At 41.4% G+C, this 13,859-nt stretch overlaps 1 protein-coding gene across 2 annotated transcripts in view; it reads right to left on the bottom strand.

The window, feature by feature from the left end:
• myrfl (myelin regulatory factor like) overlaps positions 1–13,859 on the bottom strand; it is a 65,179-nt gene that overhangs the window by 19,764 nt on the left and 31,556 nt on the right. For both annotated transcript variants that reach the window (XR_010006748.1, XM_008116615.3), the window contains exons 11-13: positions 7,072–7,272; positions 4,586–4,694; positions 2,268–2,377 (exon numbers count right to left, since the gene is read on the bottom strand). Coding sequence is in view for 1 of the 2 variants with exons in the window: in XM_008116615.3 (XP_008114822.2) it covers positions 2,268–2,377; positions 4,586–4,694; positions 7,072–7,272 (420 nt within the window). In the remaining variant the exon portion in view is untranslated. The remainder of the gene's footprint in view (positions 1–2,267; positions 2,378–4,585; positions 4,695–7,071; positions 7,273–13,859) is intronic.

The following is a 13,859-nucleotide window of genomic DNA, read 5'->3' as shown; positions in this document are numbered from 1 at the left end:
CTTAAAATATGTCCCATCTGGAGTAGATTGGTGCAGACTGCAGAGCACTTGTGCAGGGAAAGCAGCAGTTAATGAGAGGACACTGTGCACCACCACGCTAAAACATTTGTTTTGAATTAATGTTGTGCTCAAACACTAAATATATCATGGCAGGCAGCTGAGGTTTTTAAATGTTTTTCTTCTACAAACTGTTTCCCCATTGAAAGATTCAGAATTCCCTACTACACTGTACGTTCTGTGCGTATCAGATGGTGCAGACAGGCTCAGCTGAGCTATTTATCTTGCAAGTCCAACACAACCACCCAAGGGAGAGAAAGACAGATGGAAAAAGAGTCTCCCTTATGCTATTTCAGAAAGGCTAATTTATTTATTTATTTTTTATCTCTTTATTTATTAGCTAAGAAAGATGCATGCCACTGAAGAGACATTGGTGGGGAGAAGATAGGTGATGACCCATGAAAACATCTCAAGGAGATTTATAGTTAGACTTCCCTGCCCCTTGTTTTTCTTTAGGGATTGCCTTCCTGTATTAGAAAAGTTACTGGGAAAGTTATTTTAGTCCCTTCCTTCCTCCAAGGAGGTCAGTGTTTCTCTTTCCCTTAGTTGCTATTGTGTGTCTCCAACTCTTTTTGGAATTAGGGAGACCCTAAGGTGACCCTATGAGGTTGAGAGTGTATGACCTCCCCAGGATCACCCAGTGGGTTTTCATGACCGAGCAGGGATTCAAAACTTAGTCTCCAGAGTTGTAGTCCAACATGTAAACAACTATGCCACACTGGATCTCTACTGTCTTACTTACTAGGGGAAACCAGTGTATTCTCTTGTTTCTGTTTAGAATTGCAGACTGGCATTCATATTGGTCCAATTAGGGGGGGGGATAGAATATGCAAATGCCCCATAACATCATATTATGCATAATGCTGCATTTGATTGAATTGCTTTCCCATGCTAATGTGTAACATGAACGCTACCATTTAGACTTGGAATAAAGTGGCTATTGTTCCATCTGTCGTTAAGCTGCTGCAGTATGTTAAGCCATACAGAACCACCATTGTAAATGGTGCACAGAGATGTTCTGTTTTGCTGGTAGCGATAATGTACAACCACATATAATATGTAGCATAAATAAATCCGATGCTGCATGCGAAGCCCACACAATTAACAGATATAAGATGTTTCACGCTTGGTTTACTAAAGAGTTGTCTACAAAACACTCATGCACTTGGAGTCATAAAAACCCCTTGTTTCTTGCATAAATGGAATGAAGCTGCACCATTTCCCGGTTGGGCAACAGATTCATGGCCAAATCCTCCTCATAAAAAAATAGGCTATATGAGGAGAGGGCATATAGATTTATTGGGCTGCAAAATCTTATGAAACCCCAATTCGGCACACATCTAGATAGTGAGATGTTCACACTAGCAGTCGGAAAGCACTGTCTGGCCATTCCATCTTTTTTTCTCTGGGGGGAGGGAGAGACATAAAACGCAGAGAAAAACAAATGAGAGGCACAACAGAGGTCATATGAAGTTATCATAATATTCCATTGAAGGAAGCCTAGCGATAGCGTGATAAAAATGTCATCTGGAATCACTTGGAGGGTTTTGGAATTATCAGCAAATAATCCAGAACAACAAAAGCATTTTATCCCAAAACTACAGCAACAAACCCAGGCCTGTAGTGAGGGGGCAGTTTTAGGGGTTCAACCCCCCCCCCTGAAATTTTTCAGGTTATAAAAAAAAACCCTGGTTTACTTATGAATTTTAACTTGTTAACCAAATCCCCATGCTAAGTCTATGAGACACAAAACATTAAGAGTCCCTCCAGGCATTATCTCAAGCAGATATTGACAGGTTTGTAGCGGGGAGGGGTGTGTGCTAGGGGTTAAACCCCCCCCCCCGAAATTTTCAAACACCCCCCCCCCAAATGGCTACGGCCCTGAACAAACCCTATAACCTTTCAAAATATTTGCCCCATCTGGGCAAGACTTAAAGTATATGGCATCTATTTAAATACTCTCAGCATGCACAACTTAGAATCTATTAAAAATGCAGTCTGAATAGCAGCAAATGAACTTACAGAGACATCAGTATGCATGCCTAGTTCACACAGCCAACAAATTTGGGTACCTGGAACCACATAAACACATCTCTTTCACTCTCTGGCAGGAACAACCACTTGAATACCTAAAAATTAGCTACCCTTTCATGATTCTCCAAATCTTCGGCCTGGGGTGGCCACTGTTGCGAATTGAGCAATAAAATTACCTTATCAACCATCAGGAAATCATCAACTTTTTCTCCATTTTCACACACAACATCTCCAACAGATCTTACAGCTCTGGGTAAAAGTTCTTGAACTTCTTGAGCAATTATTCCTGTTTACAAAAACAAGGGCATGAGCACAATCAAAAGCAGTACAACTCTTTTTTTGGACTAATCAAAAGATTAGCCAAGATCCCCACATCAAAGAAATGTAGTAGATATTTACACTCACAGAATTATGCTTTCGTTGTGCTAGGCCACCTTGTTACAGAACTGTAACATTGCACAACTACATGTGCATTGTGCACTGACGCCCAATGAGAAAATAATGTGCAATGGCACCAAATGGCTGTCATGCAGTTAGTGGTATACACTGGTGGACTCTTACAAAGCTTGCTATTTCCTTCCACAATGGCCAAACCCAAAACAAACCCCTTGCCATTATTAAGGTTCCACAACCACTGCATGTCTAATGGAGAGCATGCAGGGAATGTCCAGCTCTCTCCCTGCAGCCAGATATTGGTTACATCTACATTGAAAGGAGTGAAAATCAGTTCTCTGGCAGCTATATGATTCATGAAGCTGACCCGAGTTAATGCAGCCTTGAACCACATTAACAAAAGTTGGAGGTTCTTCCAAATTCTCCTCATGAATCCAGAGCAAACTGCAACTTGAACCTGTGTAAGCATTTGTGCTGGTTCTGAGATGAAACTGGGCACAACTATTTACATGCCCATCCCATATTACTTGGAATCAGATAGTTGCCATTCCCCTCCTGTTCTTTTCATTGCAGTGAGCACAACATGGCGAGTATCAATTGCCCTTTGACTAGTGATGCTTGTTGGTGTTTGGGAAAAGGAAGGGGGAAAGGAGGGCTGATTCCTCTTCCCCCTTCCCACACTAATCCCCAGCTGGCATCACTTCAGCTATATCATGCCCACTGGTCACTGCAATGTTGAAAAGAGAAGAGTGATGGCAAAGTTGGATGTCCAGTGGGGCTGAACTGGGTTTGGCATCACCAGACAGTTAGAACTCCCTCCCACCTCCACAGCAGAAGCCAGGGGACAGGCGGTCATCCTGTGGCCAATCCAGCATTCATCACTCCAGATCAGCCCTGAGATAAAGGTCTGTATAGAGCCATCCACAGAATGATTGCATTGTCATCTGAGACCTCTGGAGAACCCGAGAAGATTTCAGCCGATGATCTATAGCAGTGGTTCTCAACCTGTGCGTCCCCAGGTGTTTTGGCCTACAATTTCCAGAAATCCCAGCCAGTTTACCAGCTGTTAGGATTTCTGGAAATTGAAGGCCAAAACATCTGGGGACTCACGGGTTGAGAACCACTGATCTATAGGGACAGAAACAGATGCTTACCTAGATTATAATGATTACATGTAGCCCTGTGGCTCATTCCTCCCGGCCCAAATGTTACTTTATGCTGTGGCACACAGACGTTTGTGCCTGCCCTGCTTTCTTGGTGGTAACATTCAAATTGTGGAACAACTCATCAACCAAAGTGCCAGGTAATAGGCCATTTAATTCATTCTCAAGTGTAAAGGTACAACTGTAATGTTTTACAATGCATTTTATAATTTCTGGAGTCATTTAGGCCTAAATCACAATTGTTAATTCCAACTACAGTGGATTCACTGACTCAATGGAAACTGGGTCAATCAACGCTTATTTGAGTTCTGTAGATTCAGTGGGTCTCCACACAGTTGAGACGAAAGTGGATTTATTCCATATTTTAGGAGTTCTGAGAGTCCCCAGTTCAATACTAGCCACCTATACACAGTTTTTACATTCTCTCTGTATTTAGATTTTCATTGCATACAGAGAGTGTTGGGGATTGATTTCAAAGGCAGCATACAATACCTATAATTATTAATTAATTTAATCCTTGGGAAGAATTATACAAGGGACACAGAGAGCAATGTATAGTTTAGATATACAGTAGAGTCTCACTTATCCAACACTTGCTTATCCAACATTCTGGATTATCCAACGCATTTTTGTAGTCAATATTTTCAATACATCGTGATATTTTGGTGCTATATTCGTAAATACACTAATTACTACGTAGCATTACTGCGTATTGAACTATTTTTTTCTGTCAAACTTGTTGTATAACATGATGTTTTGGTGCTTAATTTGTAAAATCATAACCTAATTTGTTTAATAGGCTTTTCCTTAATCCCTCCTTATTATCCAACATATTCACTTATCCAACGTTCTGCTGGCCCGTTTATGTTGGATAAGTGAGACTCTACTGTGTATCTAAAGCTCTAGAGTAGTGGATTTGTTGGCTGGTTAGTGGTTACCTGTTTCATGGATCTGGTTAATTCCCATAGCAGATGCAAATTCAGGCTTGTAGTCATATTCCACAAGTCTCACCTGTGCTATTCTTCTCAGCTGTTCGTGCGTATCAACCTAATTGACCAAAGACAAGGCACTGCATGTTAAAATATTTAACAGGGTTTATTCATGCCAAAAGTTTTTATGTGCACATGCTTTTGAAGTTTAAGGTGGCTGCAGTTAATTTTCCATATTGTTATTAACCAGCATCCCTCTCCTATATCCAATACATCCCAATGGTGGCTCTGTGTTATCCAGAATGTTTCCACTCATGCATGGGGAGTTATGTGAATCCAGTTTCTGCATATTTCCTCCTACTTACCGTAGCCATCCTGTACCAGACTTCCCAACCCAGGACCTTTCATACTGCACAATCACAATTGTAGCACAATGGTTCAACTTCAACTGCAATAATAATATCCCATGTAATCCTGAAATTTGCTGTAAAGGGAAAGGGCTACTTAGGATTCTCAGATAGAAATCTCCTGAGCGTAACTGAATTACAAATTGCAGGACTCTATAGGATGTTGCCATGGCAGTTAAAATGGAACTATATTACCACAGTTATATAGAAGGTCCTCTGGTGCCCTCCAGAAATCTCTTCATTTCTGTCCAGCCTATATGACTGCCATATCTGCAGGAAATAAGTTCCAGCTGGAATGGAGAACCTAGTAAATTCCTAGAGAGACAATTTACCCCCCCCCCCCCCCCCCATGCAAGGATAAGTGAAACAGCAGGTATAAGTTCCACAGTTACAGGAGTCTTGCTGTGCATTATTCCAGGGGACCTTCCCATAAACAACTTTTCTAGATGTAGTGAGGATTGGAAAGGATTGATCAATATCTGGTGCACACAATGCTTTCTGTCTATACAAAAATACTACATGATGCAACTCAACTGTAGGACTTTGAGAACAGCTAAGGTGGGTTATAGAACTAGTCTGTGTCGAATATAGATTATGGACGTAAGTGTCTGCAAGTCAAATTCTGGAGGTTGAGCCATTAAGTGCTACTAGGGCTGTATCTACACTGCAAATAATGCAGTTTGAACTGCATTATATGGTCAGTGTAGAACCATATACTGCAATTCAAACAGCATTATATGGGTCTACACAAGGCATAGGCAATTTTTTTCCTTGAGGCCACATAGCAGGCCGGGCCGGGACGGCCGGGCTTGAGGTGGGGGGGTCGCTCTCACACTGGGTGGGGTGAGCCCATGAGGAGTAGGGCCTGGAGAGGTGGGGCAGGGCCTGGATCATCCTCATGTTGTCGTCCCAGCATAAGACAGGGATGCTTGCCCCATCCTTATGCTGGGAGGAATGTGGGCCATGCGGCGACTGCCCTGATCCTCGGGCTGTCCTCTTGGCATTTTGCCAAGAGGTGGGTGAGACAGGTGGCAGCTAAGAGCCCTCTGGAACATTCTCAGCCACCACGTGCCTTCCTTGAGCTGGCCTCCTGGCATAAGGATGGGGCCACTCACATCATCCTTATGCTGGGAGGAGGGTGACATGCAGTGGTTGAGAGTGCTCCAAAGGGCTCTCAGCTGCTGCGTGCCTTCCTCCCCTGTCTTTTTGGCATTAGGATATAGCAGGCCGCTGTGTCCTTATGCCAAGAAGACAAGTAAATGAGTAGGGCCTGAGGTAATTGCCCAGAGGGCCACATCCGGCCCCTGGGCCTTAGTTTGCCCATGCCTGGTCTACACTGACCATATCATGCGAAACAGTGCTGATTGAAAGACTACGAGTATCTGCAGGATGCTGGATTATTAAACCTTTGCCTCACTAGCAACTTTGTGCTGCTCACTAACAAACATGCCCAGCCACTCCTACTCTTTCCAAGACACAAACACGCTTTTTAAAAGAATAAGCAGCCCGTCCGTCAACTAACCTTACACTCAAGATGTAACCTTTGATTATGGGAGTTGCAATCCAAAGAGTAATCTTTCTGAGCTCTGGCCTGAATAGACGACATTGGGCCAGAAGAGTTCCTAGCAAGCAATGTTTTGGATTTCTACCCATACTGCTTGGCTGAGACCTATCTAGTTCATCGCTCATGAGCAAAGCTTTGTCAAAAATTAGCTGCTCACAATCTCAGGCACGTATAGCAATGTCTAAGTCACAAATGTCTATAAAAGAAAGTTCACTAAAACAAATTAACAAGTAAGATATGGTAATTTTAAAATATTAAAATGCAATTATCTTTAAAACCTGTCTTTAAATTTTTACCCACAATAGTAAGCACAAGCAACAAGGACATTCCACCATTCTTACTGAGTTGAAATAAGGATATTTGGAACATAAAGGTCATCAAGCCGCACATTCAAAGAAAGAGCCAATTGTGCATCTTCAGGAACAGAATCACAAATAGATGGGACTTCCACTGAAAAGGCCCTGCTTCTTTTGCTCATCATATTAGCTGCTGCAGTTATATAGTTATTTATTTGTTGCACTCACCTCTTGGATATTTTGCTTGGCTCGACTGTCAGATGGATGCATGACTGCTCCCATAACTTTCATGTTTCCACAAACAACCAAAGCTTCATCTGGTGCATCTGTGTTAATCCCAACTCGACCATGACAAATAACTGTTTCGGGAACTTGTCCTCGTAGCCAGCATGCATCAGTATCATTCTCAAATTGTCCAGGGTTAGAGGCCTGAAAGCATTTTAAAGTACATGAAAAATTGGTACCAGGCAAATCTTTATCGTCTCTTTAACAGAACAACCCCCACTGACTAAATAAAATAATCTCCCCCTGAATGAGATTGTGGAACTCGCCCAGCCATTAAGCAAAATGAAGTAATAATCTCAGGTGACAGATGCTAGAAAGTAGTGCTAAGTATCAGAGTAGACAAATATATTTCTTGTGAACTGCCTTTTATGCCTTCCCCACCAATCTACAGATGTCATGAAGACCCTATTCCATTGGTCACTATTGAAGAAAAATCTGCTCATGAGACGGGAGGGGGGGGAGCTTCCTGTTCTTTTTCTCAGGTAGCAAATCGTTGGGGGTCAACTTCAGACTGTCAGACCATAAGGAACAATATTTTATTTATTTACAGTATTTATACCCCGCCCTTCTCACCCTGAAGGGGACTCAGAGTTGCTTACAGAAAACACATATGGCAAAAATTCAATGCCAATTATACCATTAACAAGGACAGACAACACAAACAGAGGTAAAGGCCATTTTTCCCATCTTATTTCCGGCATTTTGAAGGATGTGCTCAACTCCAGCCATGGAGGGGGAAGGGGTGCTGTTGCTCCATCTTCCATGCTGAGGAGCTTTCCTCTGATCAATATTTTTAAAGGTGCCTTTATTACCTCCCCACTAAAAGCTGTACCTATTTATCTACTCACATTTCTGCTTTCAACCTGCTAGGTGGGCAGGTGAGCTGGGGCTAGAGGCGGGTGCTCACCCCAACCCAGGATTGAACTGCCAACCTTTCAATTGGCAGGATTTTTCTGCAGTACAAAAGCACAGAAATACAATATCAGAGTTTCTCAAGGACCTAAATTCTGCTAGTAGACTGAACTGGAAATGATTGATTGAATCATTTTTTACATAGTATTATTTAGTCAACACATATGTAAATTCCACTGATTCAGTGGGTTTGCTCTACAATGAACTATCAATAGAGCATACATTATAAATCATGGCTTATGCTGTTTTGCTCTTAGATTATTTTTAACATATAGAAGTATGCTGTATGAAAAGCTTGGTATAGATTGGAGGTACTAACTAAAACCAAACTTTTTTTTTACTTCATATGGAGTACACTTGTTTACTTATCAGCTTGTCATGCAAATTCATTATAAAAAGATCTTCACCTCATTTTTTTAGTACCTAAGCGATGAATGAATTATTTTCAAGCTTACAACGTTCTTTATTTGTGAGTGGGAAGACGGGATCTTGAAAATGAACAATGTTAAACTTTGTTTAGGAGAAGTGAATTAAGGAATTGATCATAAATCATCAAGGGTATAAATATCCAAAGGCACCAGATTCTGTTTGATATTAGAAGTTAAGCAATGTCAGTCCTAGTTAGTAGTCAGATCGGAGATGGCCAACAAATACCGGGTGCTGTAGACTATATTTCAGAGAAAGGAACTTCTGAGTATTCTTTGCCTAAGAAACTCCATGAAAATCAAGTTGTGAACAGGCAATTTGAAGGCCCATAGACACACATGCATAAATTATGAGTTTTGCCTGATATTATCTTAATAACATATATAGGCATATGTTCAGCATATACTGTCCTTATGCAGGTCTTTTTTTGTTGTTGCAGAGGCCAGAATTCTCAATCTCTCTTCCACAAGGAGAAAAACCCACTGAAAATCCATGTTTTTCATGCTGCCTCTCCTGTAGCATGGTCATTTGGTGGTTAGTGGAGAGTGGGAGACTACTGAGAAATATCTTGCTATGTGACTAGAACCAGATGCATAATAATGAAGAGATTCTTCCAGATAGGGAACCCAGAGAAGGAAAGTGAGACCTGCAGAAGTGGAAAGTCTCGTATCATAGAGGTATCGTAGTTCTGCTATAAGTATCATAGGGGTATCATAGTTCTGCCATAAGTAAACCTTAGGTACTGTTCCATTATCTGGGCGGACTCCAAAAGGGGCCTATACAATGAAGAATATTCCATTTTAAAAGGAACAGTACTGAACCTTATAATACATATCCTAATGCATGATTTTTGTTATTGATTGCTGGCTCTTTTTCCCCAAATGCAGTAGGTCCCCCACTTTCATTGGTTTAGGGGGATGTGCAAAAATGGGAAAAAATCATTTTAAATCTTAAATTTTCAAATCCAAAATCCAAAAGACCACCTTTCTGAGAATATCTAGGTTCTCCAGGTCAACTTCCTCTGGAAATTCCCAGAGAGAACATAGTCAAACTCACAAATAATCACATCTGCAAATGTGGAGGACTGAGTATTTTTATTAAATTTTGAAACCAACTGCCCAAGGGACAGCTACACTATGAAGCCATTTGTTGCTCAAACGAACATAGACATGCTGCTTTTAATTAGGACAGGAGAACTGCTGTGATCATATGCAAATATTACTTAACTCTAGAGACCTGAATATTAACAAACAGCAGTTCTGGAGGAAATTACCATCTGCAACACTAAGACCTAATTCACTTCAACTCATTCAGTGGTTTTCTCCAAAATGTATGTGATACTATGAAGGATGCTGGTTGGCCATGTTTTGTTAAGGTGATCACTTCCTTAGGCACAGAATGATTGACTGACATGTCCTTGGTGGGTAAACTGAGATTTTGTTCTGATGGCTGGAGAAACTTTTTCAGATTATCACAATATCTGCTTTGAACTGGGTTATCTGAGTCCATACTGCCATATATTTCAGTTCAAAGCAGATAATATGGGATTTTATTCAGCTGTGTGGAAGGGGCCCCCGTTCAAAGCAGATATTGTGGATTATCTGCCTTGGTATTTTGGGAGATATGGCTGTGTAGAAGGGCCCTATGTTCACATGCAATAACCTACAGGCACTGAGTTGGATTTCCTAGCAGTGTGTTCTTATCCCTATTCCTGTTGCAATTCAAAGTCTTTGGGCATAACTTTACAAAAGATATTCCTGATACAGATGAAAACGGCTAATAATTGTTTGAAGGTCAACACAGCCACCTACACTTATGGACTCTATGGGGAGGTTGCTATAGAGACTGTCCTAGTGAGAACTCATGTTTCCAAATTTACCATTTGCTACAGGCAAGATGGCACACTCGACTAATGGGAAGAGGATGCAGAAAGACCAAAATCCTTTTCAGTCAGTATAGGCCCATGAAATACAAGCAGAGCTTGAACATTTTACTTCTGGGGACAAAGGACTTTGTCAAACTAGTCCACTGTCTTGTCACAATCACATACTAAATATGTGTTCATTATCATATTTAAAGGTAAAGGCGTTCCCCTGACATTAAGTCTAGTCGTGTCCAACTCTGGGGGTTGGTGCTCATCTCCATTTCTAAGCCAAAGAGCCGGTGTTGTCCACAGACACCTCCAAGGTCATGTGGCCAACATGACTACATGAAGCGCCATTACCTTCCCACCTGAGTGGTACCTATTGATCTACTCACATTTGCATGTTTTTGAATTGTTAGGTTGGCATAAGCTGGGGCTAACAGCAGGAGCTCACTCCGCTCCCCAGATTCGAACCACCGACCTTTCAGTTAGCAAGTTCAGCAGTTTAATCTACTGCACCAGCGGGGGCTCCATTCATTATCATACCTCTCTGCATAAGCGCAAGTACACTGCTTTGGAAATCTGTGGTATTGCAATCAGTCTTAACCCTACCTTCCTGCCCTATGCCTTACTCTGCATTCCTTGTCATCTTTATCATTTTTATTTTATTGCTATTTTTGCAATAACAACAATATGAAACATTTAAAAAGAAAAAAACAGAAAAACCTCAAAAAAAGGAAAACAGGCTGCTTGGGCTTGGCACGGGGAATTGTGGAGAGGAGAATTGAATCCACTGACCTCATGTGGCATATCATCACAAAAGCAGAAGAAACTTATTGTGCTGAAGTAGAAGAATCGGGAGGCACTGACAGGTTTTCTCTCTCAGGCCCCTTCCACACCACTTTAACTGCCATGGCTCAATGCTATGGAACCCTGGGATTCATTGTATGCCTTTGGCTGCGAAGGCCAAAGGAAAGCCCAAAACTTCAACTCCTATGATTCCATAGCATTGAGCCAAGGCAGTTAAAGTGATGTCAAACTGCATTAATTCTATAGCACTCGTAGTCCAAAACATCGATGTGCATGGATTTAAACTGTATTAACTTACCGAACTGTGCAATATGTGTAGTTTGTTTATGAATTTTTTTATTGTTTTAAACTATTTTATCTGCTTTACTTGAGTTTTCTTGGCTCGGTCTTGAGATCTAATGATGCAGGGTGGGATATAAATACTTTAATTTAAAAAAATCAAAAGCAGCTAGCTACGGGTTCTGGGAGTTATTATTAAAAAGTTAACTTTTTCATGGTCTACATACAACGAAGTAGAGTCGCACAGGACTGTTGTGTGTTTTCCGGGCTGTATGACCATGTTCTAGAAGCATTCTCTCCTGACATTTCGCCCACATCTATGGCAGGCATCCTCAGAGGTTGTGAGGTATACTGGAAAAAACTAAGCAAAGGAAGATTTAAATTTCTGTGAAATATACATCCAGATGTTTCACAGATTTATATTTATGTGAAACGTCAGGAGAGAATGCTTCTGGAACATGGCCATCCAGCCCGAAAAACACACAACAATCCTGCGATTCCAGCCATGAAAGCCTTCGACAACACATAGAGTTGCACATGTTTGCAATGTGCTTATATTCATGGGTCGCACTTTTTCTCATCAGGAACATTGGAAGCATAGGTTTGCAGATTTGCACTTGAATGCACATCGTGGCAGGTGGAAGCGCCTGCTGTTTTCCCTCACAGGGTGCATGGATGAAAAGTGTATTGTCTGAATAGACTTAAACAAAGTGACTGACAGCTGCGGAAGGGAAAAACCTTTGGGGTACAAGGTCCACAGCTGGCCCAAGCCATTTTGCTGCCTGAGGGAAAACGGCAAAGAGAACGTTCACTCACCATGCATCACACAATAAATCCCACAAAACCACCTTTCCCCCCAGTAAAAAACACAAGAACAAAGCACATAACTAACACTTGGTTTTCATTTCATGGCCTTCAATATCTGCTGCTTGAAGCATGCCGGCCACTTTTTTCTGCCTAATGATAACAGCAGCTCTGAGACAGAATCTCTCAGGAAATCAGAAGCAGTGTAGCAAATATTGCCTATCTACTTCCAGTATGCTCTCTGTGTTTCTGTATTCATAAATAACACTAATATAGCTGCAGACAGCAGTTTTCCAGGGGCTCTCACATCCAAAAGAAAGTAATTCTGTAGTCCCAGGCATATTTGTTTGGGAATAAATGCCCTGAATTCAGTAAGTCTTACTACATGCACAAGAATATTGGCCCTGCTGCACTTCCTCAAGGATTCCTAGTTTTTAGAGCTTTTTCACTCCTCAGAGCAAAGAGGAAGAATCTCAGGGTGAGTGCATCACCTTAAAACATGTGTGTGCATGTTATTTTTTTCCTCGTTTATTAGACTCGGTCTTTTCTTAGTACTTGAATGGCATACTCTTTGCAGGAATGGATGAAACTTAACAAAGCAACACAAAGAGAATGAAGTTACCATCACCAGGGGCTTCGAGGGAATAGGCAGGCTTTGTTTTCTTGGCTGCCTCTGGCTCAGGGTGCTTCCAGACAGGCATTTATCTCGGGAACATTTGTGTTTAAAAAACACAAATGTTCCTGGGTGCCTGTGCACCCCCCCCCACCCCCCAGAAAGCCCGTGATTTAATTTTATTATTGGATATTCTTTGGGGACAAGTCTATAGAGCTGTCAGGATGAATGCTTGCACTTAAAACAAATTCCATTACACCACTGGGTTCATAACAAGAAGGGGTGATGGAGTGGTACAAAATATCATAAGGCAAATGTTAGTTGTTTATTTCAGTATTAACCTATATTTTCTAGGAATAGAGGACCCAAATGGAATTCAAGCATTCCAGACTGGATCTATGCTGCCATATAATGGGATTTGAATTGCATTATGTGGTCAGCGTAGACCCATATAATGCAGTTCAATGGAGTTCAAACTGCATTATTTGGCAGTGTAGATCCAACCTCGGTTTGTATCAAAGGAGCAGCATCCAGAAGCTCAGTATACATTAGAAAAAAGAGCACTGCCATCTGTGATATGCAAGGCCAAACATCTCACAATTGGAGCATGACCTGATATGCCTGTTAACCACAACTGAGTAGGTAGACTTCTAAGCTTTCCCAGGACTGCAGACAAAATAGGGCACTAGTTTCTCTTTATTAAGCAGATGCTATTTTTGTCACACAAACCAGGAATTCCAGATTCACTTGATTTTATTTTGCAGAAATATTGCGATTTCAAATTTTAAACTATGTACAACAGCTTTTGTTATGCAGCTCGGCATGTGAATGTGGCTTAACTCATTTTATTCTGGGGACACTCCTGGGCACATGAGCACTAAAAGTGAAGGGCATCTGAATCCGTTCTATTGTGATTCTACGTACAGAGGTGATCCGGTTTCATGCAGTGCCCTTAAAGCTGCTTAATGTGGCCTTGACCCACGTTAATCTATATAGCAACCTGCAACTTTGGTTCCTTGTAAA

The sequence above is a fragment of the Anolis carolinensis genome, chromosome 5 (genome assembly GCF_035594765.1).
Source record: "Anolis carolinensis isolate JA03-04 chromosome 5, rAnoCar3.1.pri, whole genome shotgun sequence".
Classification (NCBI taxonomy): Eukaryota; Metazoa; Chordata; class Lepidosauria; order Squamata; family Dactyloidae; genus Anolis; species Anolis carolinensis.
Note: the sequence above shows the minus strand (reverse complement) of the source record. Positions and strands in the feature narration are given on the sequence as shown.